At 41.7% G+C, this 14203-nt stretch overlaps 1 protein-coding gene across 1 annotated transcript in view; it reads right to left on the bottom strand.

Moving 5' to 3' along the window:
- The window catches only part of RSPO3 (R-spondin 3), a 58161-nt gene that overhangs the window by 19580 nt on the left and 24378 nt on the right, over positions 1 to 14203 (bottom strand). Inside the window, exons 2-4 of the mRNA XM_054630318.2 lie at positions 7207 to 7398; positions 5531 to 5677; positions 3009 to 3206 (exon numbers count right to left, since the gene is read on the bottom strand). Of these exons, the coding sequence (XP_054486293.1) occupies positions 3009 to 3206; positions 5531 to 5677; positions 7207 to 7398 (537 nt within the window). The remainder of the gene's footprint in view (positions 1 to 3008; positions 3207 to 5530; positions 5678 to 7206; positions 7399 to 14203) is intronic.

The raw sequence follows: 14203 nt of genomic DNA, 5'->3' as shown, positions 1-14203 counted from the left end.
ATGGTCATGGAGAAAAGATTAGCAGCACTGCTGGTCACTGCCGGCTCTGCTACACTTCAAAAGCCAATGCCATAGAAGTTCAACTCTAAAACAATGCCGAGTGGCCACAGGGAGTTGTACAATACAAAACAGCCTTTTCAATATTTCTCAACAGTAAATACAAACTTACTGACTTTCCCTTTCCTTTCAAGTGTTTCTGTTGTCACCTCCTTCTCCACTCACTGACAGGGCACAGCTAGCCTTAAGAACAGAGCCTGGCTTGCTTTCTTGGGCAATTATTCTATTGTTCAAAGGGGAATAGAAATTTCTTGTTGTGTAATAAGGGACAGTAGCAGTAGGGAAGATATGTTGCCTGGAGATTAAGTTGGAAAGCTTTGTTTCCCCATTTCAACAGGAATAGAAGGACAACTTATAGCTTAATTCTTACCTTCCTAGCCTGTCACCATAATTCATCTCTAAATCATGCTCTTTTAACCTGATGTTTCATGTGTGATATTCCTCAGTTTTGTTAAGAATTATCTTTCTTTAAAAAAAAAAAAGGTTCATCTCCCTGAAGCGATGAATGTGAAGGGGAAAGACTTCTGTGAATACTGAGAATGTAAATGTCAGAACAAAACAAAAAAATAAGGGGTCTCAGACACAGGCATACAAATCCCAAAGGCAGAGACAGAGTGGGAACACAGGTTCCTCATTTGAAGGAATTATCTACTGAGCACAAGACAGGCTAGAATATAGACTGTGACTTGCTCTAAAGAAGGAAAAAAGCCTACCTTTATGCATATTGCAGAAGAAAAGGGAAGAAAAAGATTCATGATTGTGAACAAATTCTTGTGGTGCACAGTATTTTTCAAGTATGGTTTGGCTCAAATCCCATAAAATAAGAATGGATAGGAAAATACGTGAATAGTTTCTTCTAAAGTTCTTATTACACAGGAACAGCAGGCATTTCTCAAAGAGAAATGTCTTGGCCAATCTGAAGTGTTTGCCAAATTGCTATAAGCAAACACATAATATCATCGCCTCAAAAAAAACCCAGTTTCATAGTCCAAAATTACAGTTCAGTCCTATATTTTCATCTCTGTCAAGATTAGGCTTTGGTAGGGAAAAAAAATGGACTCTTTCCCCAGTTACAGTGGGCTAATGAGAGGCTGTTTCAAGTTGTGCCACTGTGTAGAAACAGAACCAAGCACGGACATTTTGAACATAGAATTCTGTAGGATTTCTAAAGGGAATCAGTAAATAGGTTGTCTTGACCGTGACCTTGACACAGGTACAGTTCTCTACTTCTTCAGGACACTGCCTGACTCAAGGAGCAGGAGGTGACATCTATGCCCTATAGATCAGCAGATCTACCCAGTTCTTGGGTGAGGAAGAGTCACCTGTAGCTATCTGGTCTATAGAATCACAGAATCAGAGAATATGCTGAGTTGGAAGGGACCCTCAAGGATCATCAAGTGCAACTCCTGGCCTTGAGCAGGACACCCCAACAGTCACCATGTGCTTGAGAGCATTGTCGAAATGCTTCTTGAACTCTGTCAGGCTTGGTGCTGTGACCACTTCTCTAGGGAGCCTGTTCCAGTGACCAGTCACCCTCTGGCTGAAGAATCTTTTCCTGATAGCCAACCTAAACCTCTCCTGACACAACTTCAGGTCATTCCCTTTGGTCCTGTCACTGGTCAGCACAGAGAAGAGATCAGTGTCTGCATCTTCTCTTCCCCTCACAAGGAAGCTGTAGACAGCAAGGGGATCTCCCCTCAATCTCCTCCTCTTCAGTCTGAGCAGATCAAGTGACCTCAGCTACTCCCCATATGGCTTCCCCTCAAGGCCCTTCAACATCTTTGTGGCCCTTATTTGGACTCTCTCTAATAACATTATTGCCCTTCTCATGAGGTGCATCCCCAGGGAATGAGCTAACCTTCAAAAGGGTTACAAGATCCAAGCCCCTTGAGCGTTTCCCTGTCATCTGCAGCAAGCCTGGCCATCATTTGACAGTGGAACAGGGGGTTGTTACTTGGTACCAGCAGCTACTGCTGCCTCACAGATGTTCACATGGAGGGGCAGCTGCTCCACCTCTTCCACTCACCCTCAGAAGGGGTGGGAGGAAAGAGAGAAATAGATAGATGGGGAAATGGGAGGAATGGAGAAAAGGAAATAGTCTATATAGTTACACCTGTGTCAACCAGAGTAACTTCACTGAGGACAGATCAAGTAATTTCCCCTCTGCAAGAAGGGGAGAATAATCAAACTACAGTATCTACTGAGTGGAATTTATGTAAATTATTATTTCATAAACTTTTTAAGCATCTCCCAGTCTTAACATATGTGTTGCCATTCCCTCACTGCCATGCTGGGGAGTAAGTCTCACAAGCTGCCTTGCATGGAGGGACAGTTCTGCTGGCAGCCTTGCTTCTTGGGTGAAACCAAGTGGAGTTTCCCTTGTCTGCCATGCAATGCTGTGATCTTTCTCCCACGCTGGGACTCGATGACCCAGATGCAGATGTCAGGGTCAGGTTATGTTGTTCAGCCAGAGCTAGTAAAGAGTTCAGGCTGGGAGAGAGGCCACAGCACTGCATTTACAAGAGTTAAAATCTTGTAGGGAAGCATGAAATAGGAATTGGTTTGGAGGAATCCCTCTGTTGAAGCACGAAACTTGGCTGCCTGATACCCAACAGACAACACCCACCCTGACATGTTTTATGATGGATCTGTTTGTTCTGAGCGCTACAATGCAACTTTTCATCTTGGCAACTCTTTCAGCAGACAGAATTGGGAGACAAAGTGCCTTCCCTTCCGGCCCACCCTGTCCTCTCTAGATCACACAAAGCACATTTTTTGAGCAGTGTTAGGATTTTATTTACTGCAGGCAAAGGCACAATTCTCTCTGGCCCAAAAACCACCACATCAACGGCAGCTTTGATGAAGCCTGAAATTGAGGCCTAAGAATTCAGGTGCGAATTATTAAAACAACACAATATCAATCTCATATTATGATGATGATAACTTGGTACCTTTTCCTTCCTTCTGACATCTCTTTCTTTGTACAATACATTTTCTGCTCTCGGTTGTAGCTGGGCAAGGATTTCCCCTTGCTGATGGATGCTGTATGATCTCTTTGACCCTCACTTCATTTCCTCTTTTGAAACCACAAGTTTTTCCTTTCTTCATGCAAGGGCTCCACGGACTCCACTCACTAGTTTCACAGTGCACTGCAATAAACATAAAATAAACTTAGCCTGACCAATATGTTTTTTGTATACAGAATACATATGGTACATTATTTTCATTCTGCATCAGCCAAAAGGTGGCAAAAACTAATGGAATTAATCAGTTGTGAGTTGCAGCAATGAATTGACAGAAATTGTATTGTTAAGGATATGCAGCACAAAATAATGTCAAATGATTATAACAGTTACTATTTTCTACTCACTGTTTTGTAATTACATTCCTGAAGCAAGGCAATAACAGCACTACTGGTCTCAGTGGAATAAGCTACTGGGGTTTTTTTCTGACTTTTCTTTGGTTTGATGGAGGTGTAAACCCTTTTAGCTTTGGTGGAATAAACTTTGGTCATGCCTGTGTGAAAGGTGAGTGAAGCCATTGGGTCAGGTTGCTGCAGCTCATCTCTCAAAGGTGGAAATTGGGAAATTGATAGTTATAAAGGACCAACTGATATCAAAAGACGTTACACTGGAAGTCAAGTGTCTTTGGCCACCTAAAGACCCATCACCTGTAGAATACAGAAGCTAGAAACAGGCAAAGCAGAGGAGAATTTGGGTCAGTGTGAGGCTTCAAGCTTTTCAGAATGATGCAGATTACCCTTTCTAAACCAGAGTGATGTGAATGTGCATCCTGTGCTGTTTGGAGGTCAGAAGGTGTGACATTTCACGCTTATCCAAAGAGTGTAAACAAAACATGGGAATAAACTTGGAAGGCTAACAATATGCTTTTAATAGCAATCCTTCTCTTATGCCATCTTGCTATCTTTCTCTTGAAAAAAGATAGTAAATGTATGTATTTACTTTAAGTCCAACTGCATCCTTAAGATTATAAGTCACCACTGAAGAAGGAAAGACTTCCTGCTCCTCTATAAAGACAAATTAGCAAGTCAACATTTTTCCAGATCCAGAATTTACTTCTAAATTTTCTGAAACCTAGAAATATAACAGACTTTAGGCAATCTCTGAACCTTCCTCCAGTGAGTTGTCATATGGGTCATTTTTTTCATGTTACACTGGGGCTCTTCTGCTAAAATAATTGGCTTTCACATGCACAAAAAGGTTCTGGTTTTACTCCATAGCTTTAAATGGCTTTTCCTCTTTGAGACTGACTCACTGTTAAAGCAGCTGAGTCTACAGCGGTTGGAAACAGCCATCAAGAAACAAAAATGATCCCTTTAATTTCTTTCAAAGATGAAAGTCTTGAAAATAAAACCATAAAAGCCTACACTACCACCTGAACTAATATATATTTGAGAAGGAAAATGCCAAACTACTGCACATTATTTTTATTCCTGCATTACTTCCCCTCCAAAACACTGGATGCCAGAGAGAGCTATGTGCATGACACTGTGGAGAAGATTTCCATCACGGCCAGGCTCTGCCTAAGTGCTGTCTCTCTGGTTGCTGGTGGCTGAAGAGGTTACGGCTTGCACTGCAGCTCACAGCCCTCAGCCATCACAATTCACAGCCAAAGTACTAAAATAAGCTGAGCCCTGCCATAGCTTCAGTGTGCCCGTGGTGGGGGATGCTAACTGCAGCTGCTCACAGGCAAACATATCACTTGTTCTTCTTTCATTTGGAGAGATGGCTGAGGGATGGAGCAGACATTTAGGTGTGGTGACCTCTGAAATTGCCCTTGTATGAATAATTGGAGCTTTTGAGTCAGAGGCTCAAGATACAAAAGCAAGTCTCTTCTCCACAGCCAGTGACTCACAATGACATCAATCTCACTCCTTCAGTGACAGTGGCACCCTATTTGTAATCCTCATTTTCTGAAGTCTGGTGATTATTGCACCATTTTGGAGATTGGAGGTTTTTTGGGGGGATGTTTCCTTAATATATTAGTTTTTAGCCTTCACCTTTGAAAAGGTAAGCTTCAAAGTGTTGTTGCATACATGCTTTGAAGGCTCAGGTGGTACAAGGGAGCTAAAGTAAAGCCATTAGTATTTTAATCTTTTTTAAACTACATGTGGGATCTGACTCAGGGTTTTTGAAACTTTGCTGTTCGTGGTGCTGCATAACACAGTAACCAAGCAAGAGATGGATGTCTTGCTACCTCAGGGCAGACCAAACACGCTGTCCTTCCTCTGGCAGAGTTGCCCTTAGCATCAAGGCTGTTTTTGCAGGACACAACCAGGTTTGTGCCTCTTGTGAAGTGGCAGACTTGGGAAATACCTTGAGTGTTTTGTGCTCGGGAATATATCTTGTTATGAAGAACATTTTCATTTCCCCGGTGTTGTAACTGATCATGCCTTTCTTAGATCCCACACCCCCTCTGAGAAAACGAGGCAGGACATGGGGAGCAGACTCACCGATGCTGGTGCACTCCATCGTGTGGTTGTTGGCTTCCAGCCCATCAGGGCACTTTTCAAGGCACTTTCCACTGTATAAGTAAAACCCACTTTTACACTTTGTGCAGAAGTTTCTGGTGAAGCAGGTATCACAGTCAGCTTTACATTCTGAAACGCAAACAGTAAACAACAGCATTGTTGCTCTTAGCCATGAACTGCCATGGGCTCTCTCACACATACCAGAATCACACAATTCTAGCAATGTCAGACAATCCTCAAAGGAAACAAATTATGTTAGGTCTTCTTCCTGACCAGTACGCATGGTGAAGCCAGCCACAGGTGACCCTGGCATGGGTGAGAATTTAGAAAGGATGGCCTGATGCTGAACAGCCTCACACTGCTAATCTTCTTGGAGACCTATGCAAATGGCAGGCAGAGCAGAGCACATGAGAATAACACTGTGCTGCTTCTGCCCTGCCCTGGCACCACATAGGTACTAATTGACCCCATGGGACACAGGTGCTAGGTCAGCTCCACACTCCTATCTCCTGTCTCCAGGAGATAAAAATATTCATGAAGGAGAAAAAAAATATGCCAGAATTTAGAATCTGCTTAGGAGTGGTTTCGATCAACATATCTTTCTTTTTCTTTAAATGGTTCCCTGATGTTCAAGCAGATGTTCTGTAGTATTTAATGTATTCTCTATATGACTATCCAAATTGGCATTGCTGATCCATTTCCCAGTTCTCAGAAATTTTTAAGAGAAATGCATAAAACCTTATGTATGGCACAGCTCATGTTTGATATGCAAGGCCACACACTGCTAAAAAGCGAGCAAATACTTTGCAGTGTCAAATTACTCTGTAAGAGTTTACTCCGGGGTCCATTCATTAAATAACTTTTATTACCAGGTAAAAACTGGGAGAGTTTCTTGGCCATCACTCTTATGTTTTTATATCACCTGTGGGATTAAAAACAGTGAATTCAACAACAGTAAGAGGAGTGGGGAGGACATTGTGATCTTTTCCAGTTCATTTATGGTTCAAAAATCCATAGTGGGGTCAAAATGTTGCCTGAGCAGTAGAGAATAGAGTTGGCTTCTCTGTCCCCCAGCCTGGAAACAACACAAACCAGTAAATTCCCCCAAATCAGGCTGAAATCTGGCCAGCTGAAACCTGGCCAGCTTCTACAGGCATTCAGAGGACTACAGTGAGCTTGAGACAAGCTATAAAGAGATCAGGGCAAACCACATCTCCAAAGCATGCCACCTGCCACCTTATTTCCTTGTTGCAGGGCTCAGGCAAGTAAGGGCAGTGGGTTAGACAGCTCCAGTACCAAGATTCAGCATTCCTCAGTCCCCTCTCTCTCTTCAGAGCTGCTGGCATTCTCTTGCTTCTGGAGGGCACTGGTGCCCACCAGTTCTTCCCCTTCACATGGGGATGTAGAGGAGGAGGACAAGGCCATCACCTGGGTTCTAGGCAGGTCTTTCATGCAAAGCCAGGATCCCTGAGCTTTAGGCCATTTTTGTGGTCTTCAACTTCTTGCTCAGGTTAATATTTTCTGCACTACTACAAAGAACTGAGCAAATAAGGACAGAGCCTGTCCATCTCCTTCTCTATTGACTTGACTCCTAAGGAGACACAGAATTCAAGAGAGAACAAACAAACCCACGTGCTTCCCCTTTCCCCAGCACTTACTTGCACACTTATTAATGTCGGGATACCGTGTCCCATAGTATCCGCTTGGACACGAGGAAAGACACACTCCAATCTGTTTCATGCCAATCCTCTCCAGAACAAAGAAGAGCCTGGGCTTACATGACAGGCATCCGTTGTAGTCAGAGCATGTAGCACACCCTCCTTGGCAACCCTGGCTCACATTAGGATGCACTGAGAAGAAAAGAATTAAAAAAAAAAAAAACTGTGAGAAAACAATACCTTAAACAAGACCATGCAATAATGGTTCCTCTGCACTTGGAAGAGTGGACCATCCATCTCTCTGACAGTTCTTAAAGATTGCTTCATTTTTTCTTGTGTCTCTTATGACCTGACTTGTCATTTCAGAAATTATTTCATCTGCATAAAAATGAGAAGCTCAGCCGACATCTTTGCATCTTGCAGAAATAGCCAACAGTAAATGATCTTTGAAATAGATGATATGGAACAGCAGCATTCTAGAGAACATTCATTTTTCTTTTCCTTATTTTCAGGGGCTTTTCTGCCTTATGTGCACTTGTCTCAGCAGAAAAATTCATGTTCACTTATTCTTTCTTTTCCTAGTTGGATGATTAAAAATCGATCTAGTGTATAATTTCCTTTGTTGACTAAATGCCATTTTATTTGAGTTCTGCTGTGCAGGAATATGCCCTTGTAAGATCTGATGATACTTTGCCTTAAAAAAAAGACACAGGAGAGCCATTCTTCTCACCCTCCTTCTTTCCCTGGAATGTTCTCTCTGGCATGTTTTTAATCTCTAACAATTACAACCTGATGTTTAGACTTAACTGTGGCATTTATCCTGCTCCAGTCTCAGCATATAGCATAGGTAGGATTATATTTGCCTTTCAATTGAATTGTTCTAATTCTTCAGACAAGGAAAACGAAATTTATTACACACACTGCCTAACTTCTTTAGGGGCTTGGGGATAGCAGGAAAGAGGTTGCTGTTGCAGGCTATCTTTTCAGTAGCAGACATTAATCTGCTGTGTGATACAATGAAGTGTATTACTTCTCAGTGGTAGAGAATAAAGTTTTGCATCCTCTTGTACTTGAGAAGCTGTTACCTTACCTACTTTTAATTCCTTCTTGCTTGCTTTCTTAAATAAACTGAAACTAAAAAAATAATGGAGCATCAACTAACGCCAGACCCTGTGTGCCCTCTTGTTTTGGCCTTGTCTTGCATGAAAAATAGTAATTTTTTAAAGTGCAAGCTTTAATCTCTCAGCCTAACACACCTGGTTATATTTCATATATGGAAAAAATATAGTCCTCATTTACATTTGTAACTTGTATTTCTAAATACTATTGGCTTCCTGTTCTGCCTTCTTCTCAGGCCAATGATAATTTTATAAATGTGCACATGCATGGTGTGATTGCCTATTTTAGTGCTTTGATTTTATTTTGATCTGCAGACACTGCTAAATAGCTTGCACACAAAGTTAACTTGTTTTTTTCAACTCGTTTCTGTGGAGCCCTTGGAGGCAGACCAGGAATCCGTATGAATCCATGGCTTGTATGTTGAGAGGCACCACTGCCTGCTGCTCAGGGCAGGGTTGCCTGGCAGGGAAGTTCAGCAACACCTCTGTACTTTGCTCACTTACACTCTCAGCAGAAAAGACATGTCCCATGAATGGGAAAAGCACTTTGCTGGGCTCTGAGGTTTCAATGACAAGTCCTGTGACCTGAAGAACCTCAAAGGGAATTCAAGTTCATTCTTCCTCTTTCATTAATAAAATGAGGAATGAGGGTTATTTCTCTCAGTAGGGCTGGACATACATGAAATGTACAAACTTTGGCCTTGCTGTGCACAAACAATTTCAGTAAGAATACAAGAACTCAATTCTCTGTGTGTACTGAGACATTCATTTTGTAGCATAACCTAGAGGAAAGTGTGTTTACAATGAGTACATGACACCACTCTGAGAATAAATGACATTCAGCAGTGAGAAGTTGCAACCCCAATTCAGTTATCATACTTGCTTTCACTAGACTCTCAAAATACTGAATACTTAATAAATAGAACACTTTTTTTTTTCTGAAAATATTCTAAAGGCACAGAGCTTATTGATTTTGAAATTAAGAACCTGGAAAATTTTTTCTTTCTAATGTTAAGTAAATGAAAACATCCTTATCTCTCTCTCCTCTGTCTTGTGGCCCTTGTATGAAACAGCTTTAAAAGGCAGACACAGTAATGTGATCTAAGAAGCTGACATTATTTAAAAACTATCTGTGACTTTCCTTCAGTAAGTCTGACAGTTGGATGAAAAAGCAGCTGAAGGACAAAATATTTGTCATCAAAGCTGCTGTATAAAATATGGATGATCACTTTTGACGGGAAACATATTATGTGTGAGCACCTGTGACACATCATTATGAATAGATTCTCTTGACAGAGAAAACATTATGTGCAACTGCTCTGAGGTCAAGATGTGTGTGTGAGCCGAGACAGGCAATACTTTACTATTGAAATATGATAATGCTCTATAGCTAAGATCCATTACATGGCCAATTTCCATCTCCCCTTTAACTCCAGAAGTACTAAGTATAAAATAAAATATACTCCTAGCCATTTTCACAATTTCTGCCTCTTCTCCTGCATTCCAGATACATCTCATACAAATAACACAGCAAAAAAGGAAAGCATAGTTCCAAATGGAGAATGTTATTGCTAGTGTTATGGAGCAAGGAATAGGAAAAAATATGCAAGTCAAGCTCCACTGATTTCATGTCATGTTATAACTAAATGTATGAAGCACAATAAGCTCCAGTTCTTGGAAATTCTTAATGAAAAATGTCACTGAAAAGTCAGAATCAACATTTTACATGAAACACGGGCTTTTTCTTTTAAAAACTATTAAAGAGATGTGCTTTTTTGATTGTCTCTTACTGCATCTGGCATTTCTTTCAGTCTTGTACCTGTGTAATAAATTAGTTTCTCATTTGTCTTGCAGTAAGGGAAGAACCTTATTCTGCCCTAGGCAAGAATCAAAGCAGGGAGGGACAAGCCACATGCTCCAGAAACTGGCATTCTTTGAAAGCACTGGGCTTTGTCATTGAACCTGGAAGAAAAAAAAAAGTGGAGCAAAAATATTTGTGCCTAGAGGATGAGATAACGTGTTTGAAGTTAGGCATCTCCAAGCTCCAGCTGAAAATCTCATTCTTGTTACCTCTCAGCCTCTTCCCTCTCTGGTTCAGATCCAGATGCTTGCCATATCCTTGCAATGTATGGGCCAGTCCTTCCCCTGCAGCAAAAGCTGGATGGGATTGAAGGGATTCCAGAATCCATTCAATCTGGGTAAAGAACTGGCCCTTACTCTTCCTCTCTCATTGCAGCAAATTGTTAGTACCTGCTGATCTCAAGTGCTTCACCAGCTCTAACCATAACCCCAAAGAAGCAACCAGTGGTTTTACCTCTTTTTTTAACTAGTATCAGACACAGAGCTCAGAGTTTAAGTGGTGTGCCACAGGAAGCTGTAAACATAAACCCCACCTAGTGAAATCCAGTCACAGTACACCAGGTGTAAGCATTGCTTCAAATTTCTATACTAAGGTAAACAGTAGAAATGGGTGAGTAATGTATATTCACATGGAGAAACACTTTGAAGTGAAAAAGCAGGTGATAAAGCACTAGGAGAGCACAGACCACTCCTGTTAGCCACAAATTATAGATGTGGTAAGAGGGATGAAGAGAGATTCAGTGCCTTGGCAGAGGGTTGGGCACTGTGGCCTTGTGGGTTAGACACTGGCTGCAGAACCAGGAGGTATGGAGTAGCATAGCTACTGTCTTGGACAAATATGCAAATATGTCCAAGACACGCTCTTGATAAGTACACTTTCTTGAAACCACTTGGTCTTTGGTGCAGCCTGCTCCATTACAAAGACAAAAAAAATGAAATGTAAAAAATTCTCACCAACTTTCAGAACTGACTCAATGGGGATGAAATATTCTATGCATGACCCTGCTAACCATTGAGTACTCCACCGTCTTGTATCCAAACACTTTTTGAGCACAGTGAAATCGGAGACTCTCAGGGAGGGAAAATACAGCATAGCAGTGGGCAAAGCAAATGGTGGGAGCACAGAGACCCACAGACAAGTTCTTTCTCAGCTCTTACACAAACATCAGCCAGAAGTGATACAAACTACTCACTTGCAGACTGATGACTGGCTATAGGTCCAAAATCTACCCCTTCTTTTTTTTTTTTTTTTTTTTTTTTTGTAAAACCTAAATACTGGAGATTAGAGAAGACCCTGAACAGATGTTGAACTATTCCCTTCTCCTGTCTGACTTTAAGCTCTTTTTTTCCCAGAGGCCTCTTTTTGTGCAAGCCACTTGACCAGATATCAGTTAAGTCTCATTAGCAAATGAAATCTCAGAATATTTTCCAAAGCCCTACTCTGGAAACAATGAGTTGTAGTCCCTGTTAAAAGTAGAAAGTTAAGGATAAGGAGCTGAATTTGAATCTGAACTTTTGTGGACAAGAAGCTAAATTTTGACCGTGTGCAGCAAATAAATTCTAAACATTTGAGATGATATTTTTCAATCAATTTCACTCCATGTATAGATTAAAACTCAGGGGATCAAAAAACCATGGAAATAAGAAAATGCAGGAGAAATCCAGCTGGGCATACATTCTGACACCCGGGGGAAAGCACGGGGTAGAAGAATATTCTTTGCCCATTTGCTGCAGCTGAGGTGCAGTGTCTCATCACCACTCCAACAACAAGATATCCCTTCAGAGGTTTGCTCTTGAAATGGATGTGCTAGGCAAATGGAATCCATCCCTGCTGCTGCTCCTGGTTTCTCAGGCTTGCGTGTTCTCACAGGAAATATTTTCACAGCAGAGCTGCTCTGGAATTCGGCCTTCCCAGCTGGGCTGCCCCTTGCCAGGAGAGCCAGACCCCACCTCAGCTTTTACCACCACACAGCGCCCACACGGACATGAGCCCTTGTGGTGGTGTGGATTTGGGATGGGAAATCCCATGGGTTCTCGTGTCATTCAATTGCTCTGTGTGCTCACTCACGTTCCTTGCTCTTTCCCTTGCCTAGTGAGAAGCAGCTGCCTGTGGTGGTGGCCTGAAAACAATACTTCATGTAAAGCAGAGCTACTCTCAATCATGCAGACTGTCCTTTAGGCAAGCGCAAACAGCATTTGGCAGTCAGCTCTTCTAATGAAAAAGTCATTAAGGAATTCAGTTTGCAAACCACAGCCTATTTCCTCAGACTCTTTCTTGGACAGTGTTTCTTTGTGTGGAAAAGCACTAGAGGTGGGACACACAATGGTGAGGAAAAAAGCTGAACTGTCCTGCAGGCAACAGACAGTGCAGAGCAGGGGACAAAGCCCAGGAGTGGTAGGACAGCCCTGGGAGAGCCATTATGCGTGGGTTTGATAAGTGTGCATTATCAGTACTAAACAGATTGCCAGCCTGGGCCAAGGTGAAACCTGAGTTCAGTCTTGCAGGCTAAGCTCTGCTTGATCACTAGGCCTTAAATCACCTGCAGGGAGCCAAGAGACTGGATGTGCTGCCATGGGGGAGCAGCTGGGGAAGATAAACCTGTACATGGCAATTCCTACTCTGGATTGGCAATAAGTTTTCTGGGATGCAACTGAATCAGTGGTGATAGCTGAGGAATGTGTACTCTCTGTTCAGCCCCCTCTGGGTCTGCAGGAATCTGAGGCACCCGCAAAAGAGGCAAAGAGGGAAAATCAGTCTAAAAGTCAACTAAAGGCTTAATGTCTTCTGCTTCTCTTTGTGATTTGATCTTCACAAATATTTTAGGATTTCTTTCTGAGAGGGTGGTAACTCCTCCAGAGATTTGCCTGACTTCTATTTTATTTCAGAGTATTGCTGCCATCTGATACAAAGCATGCAGCAAGGAAGATTCCCAAGTGTCTTCCTATGTTTTGAAGGGAAAAGATCTTATACAAAACAAAAGAAAATTCCCCAAACATCTGCCTGGCTTGACAATATTTTTCTCTTCAAGAGGCACTTCATGTCTGAGGGAAAAGAAACCAACTTATTTTACTCACCAAATGTCAAGAGTTCTAAAAAGCAACAGAAATGTGAGTATGGGACTGTTCCACAGTCTCAGGGAGTATCCATAACTGTTTTGTAGTGGTGTCTATGAGCAAGGAGGCCCTTGGCCCAAATGGCCAAGACCTCACTGGGGATTGCCTCATCATTATTAAACACATGTCTGGCAGGGTGATCCTGAAAATTAAGTATACTGGCAGCCAGAATGCATTTCCCCTGAATTCGGTTAGAAAGAGCATCAACAGGCTGAAAAATCTCACCAGGGGTGCAGAGTTTTAGGCAGTCTCCTAGCATCTTCAGCACAACAGAAATCAGCCACAACAACCACAAATGGCTCCTTGTCATTCCAGAGAGTTTTGTAAATAAACTGAAAAATTCTTTTCATGGAGAGAGAAGGGAAATTGACTTTTTTTTTTTCCCACATACTATGGAGCACCAACAACATTCAGGCATCCAGGAAGTTTAACCAGTATAGGAACCAAAGAGGATCCCGGAGAAAATTGCCTTAAACAACCTGATAGTGATGGTGAAGGCAATACTTTCTCACATCAAGTTCTAAATCCTGTAAGCAACTACAGATATTACTTTTAGAGTCAGCTGTAGTTGCTTCCAAATACCCAGCCTTCAAGACTATACATTATGAATTTTTTCTAAAATGTAAACTCAATTACATAATCTCTATCTTATTGTCTATATAAAAAAAAAGCTGTTATAGAAGAGTAAGTATGTGATCTATTAAAAGTAGTAACCCAGTAATTGTAGTAACCTAATAATTCTATAACCAGCTGTGTTATGACAGTTGTCAGATTCAGCTACTTGCAAATAAAGCATCTGTGCTCAGATAAAAAAGGAGGTGTGACTTTTGGAAAGAGATTATATTTGATGCACATATAGACAGTATTTTAATAATCTAGTCCTGCAAGTTGCTGTCATGAAGATC

The sequence above is a fragment of the Agelaius phoeniceus genome, chromosome 3 (genome assembly GCF_051311805.1).
Source record: "Agelaius phoeniceus isolate bAgePho1 chromosome 3, bAgePho1.hap1, whole genome shotgun sequence".
Classification (NCBI taxonomy): Eukaryota; Metazoa; Chordata; class Aves; order Passeriformes; family Icteridae; genus Agelaius; species Agelaius phoeniceus.
Note: the sequence above shows the minus strand (reverse complement) of the source record. Positions and strands in the feature narration are given on the sequence as shown.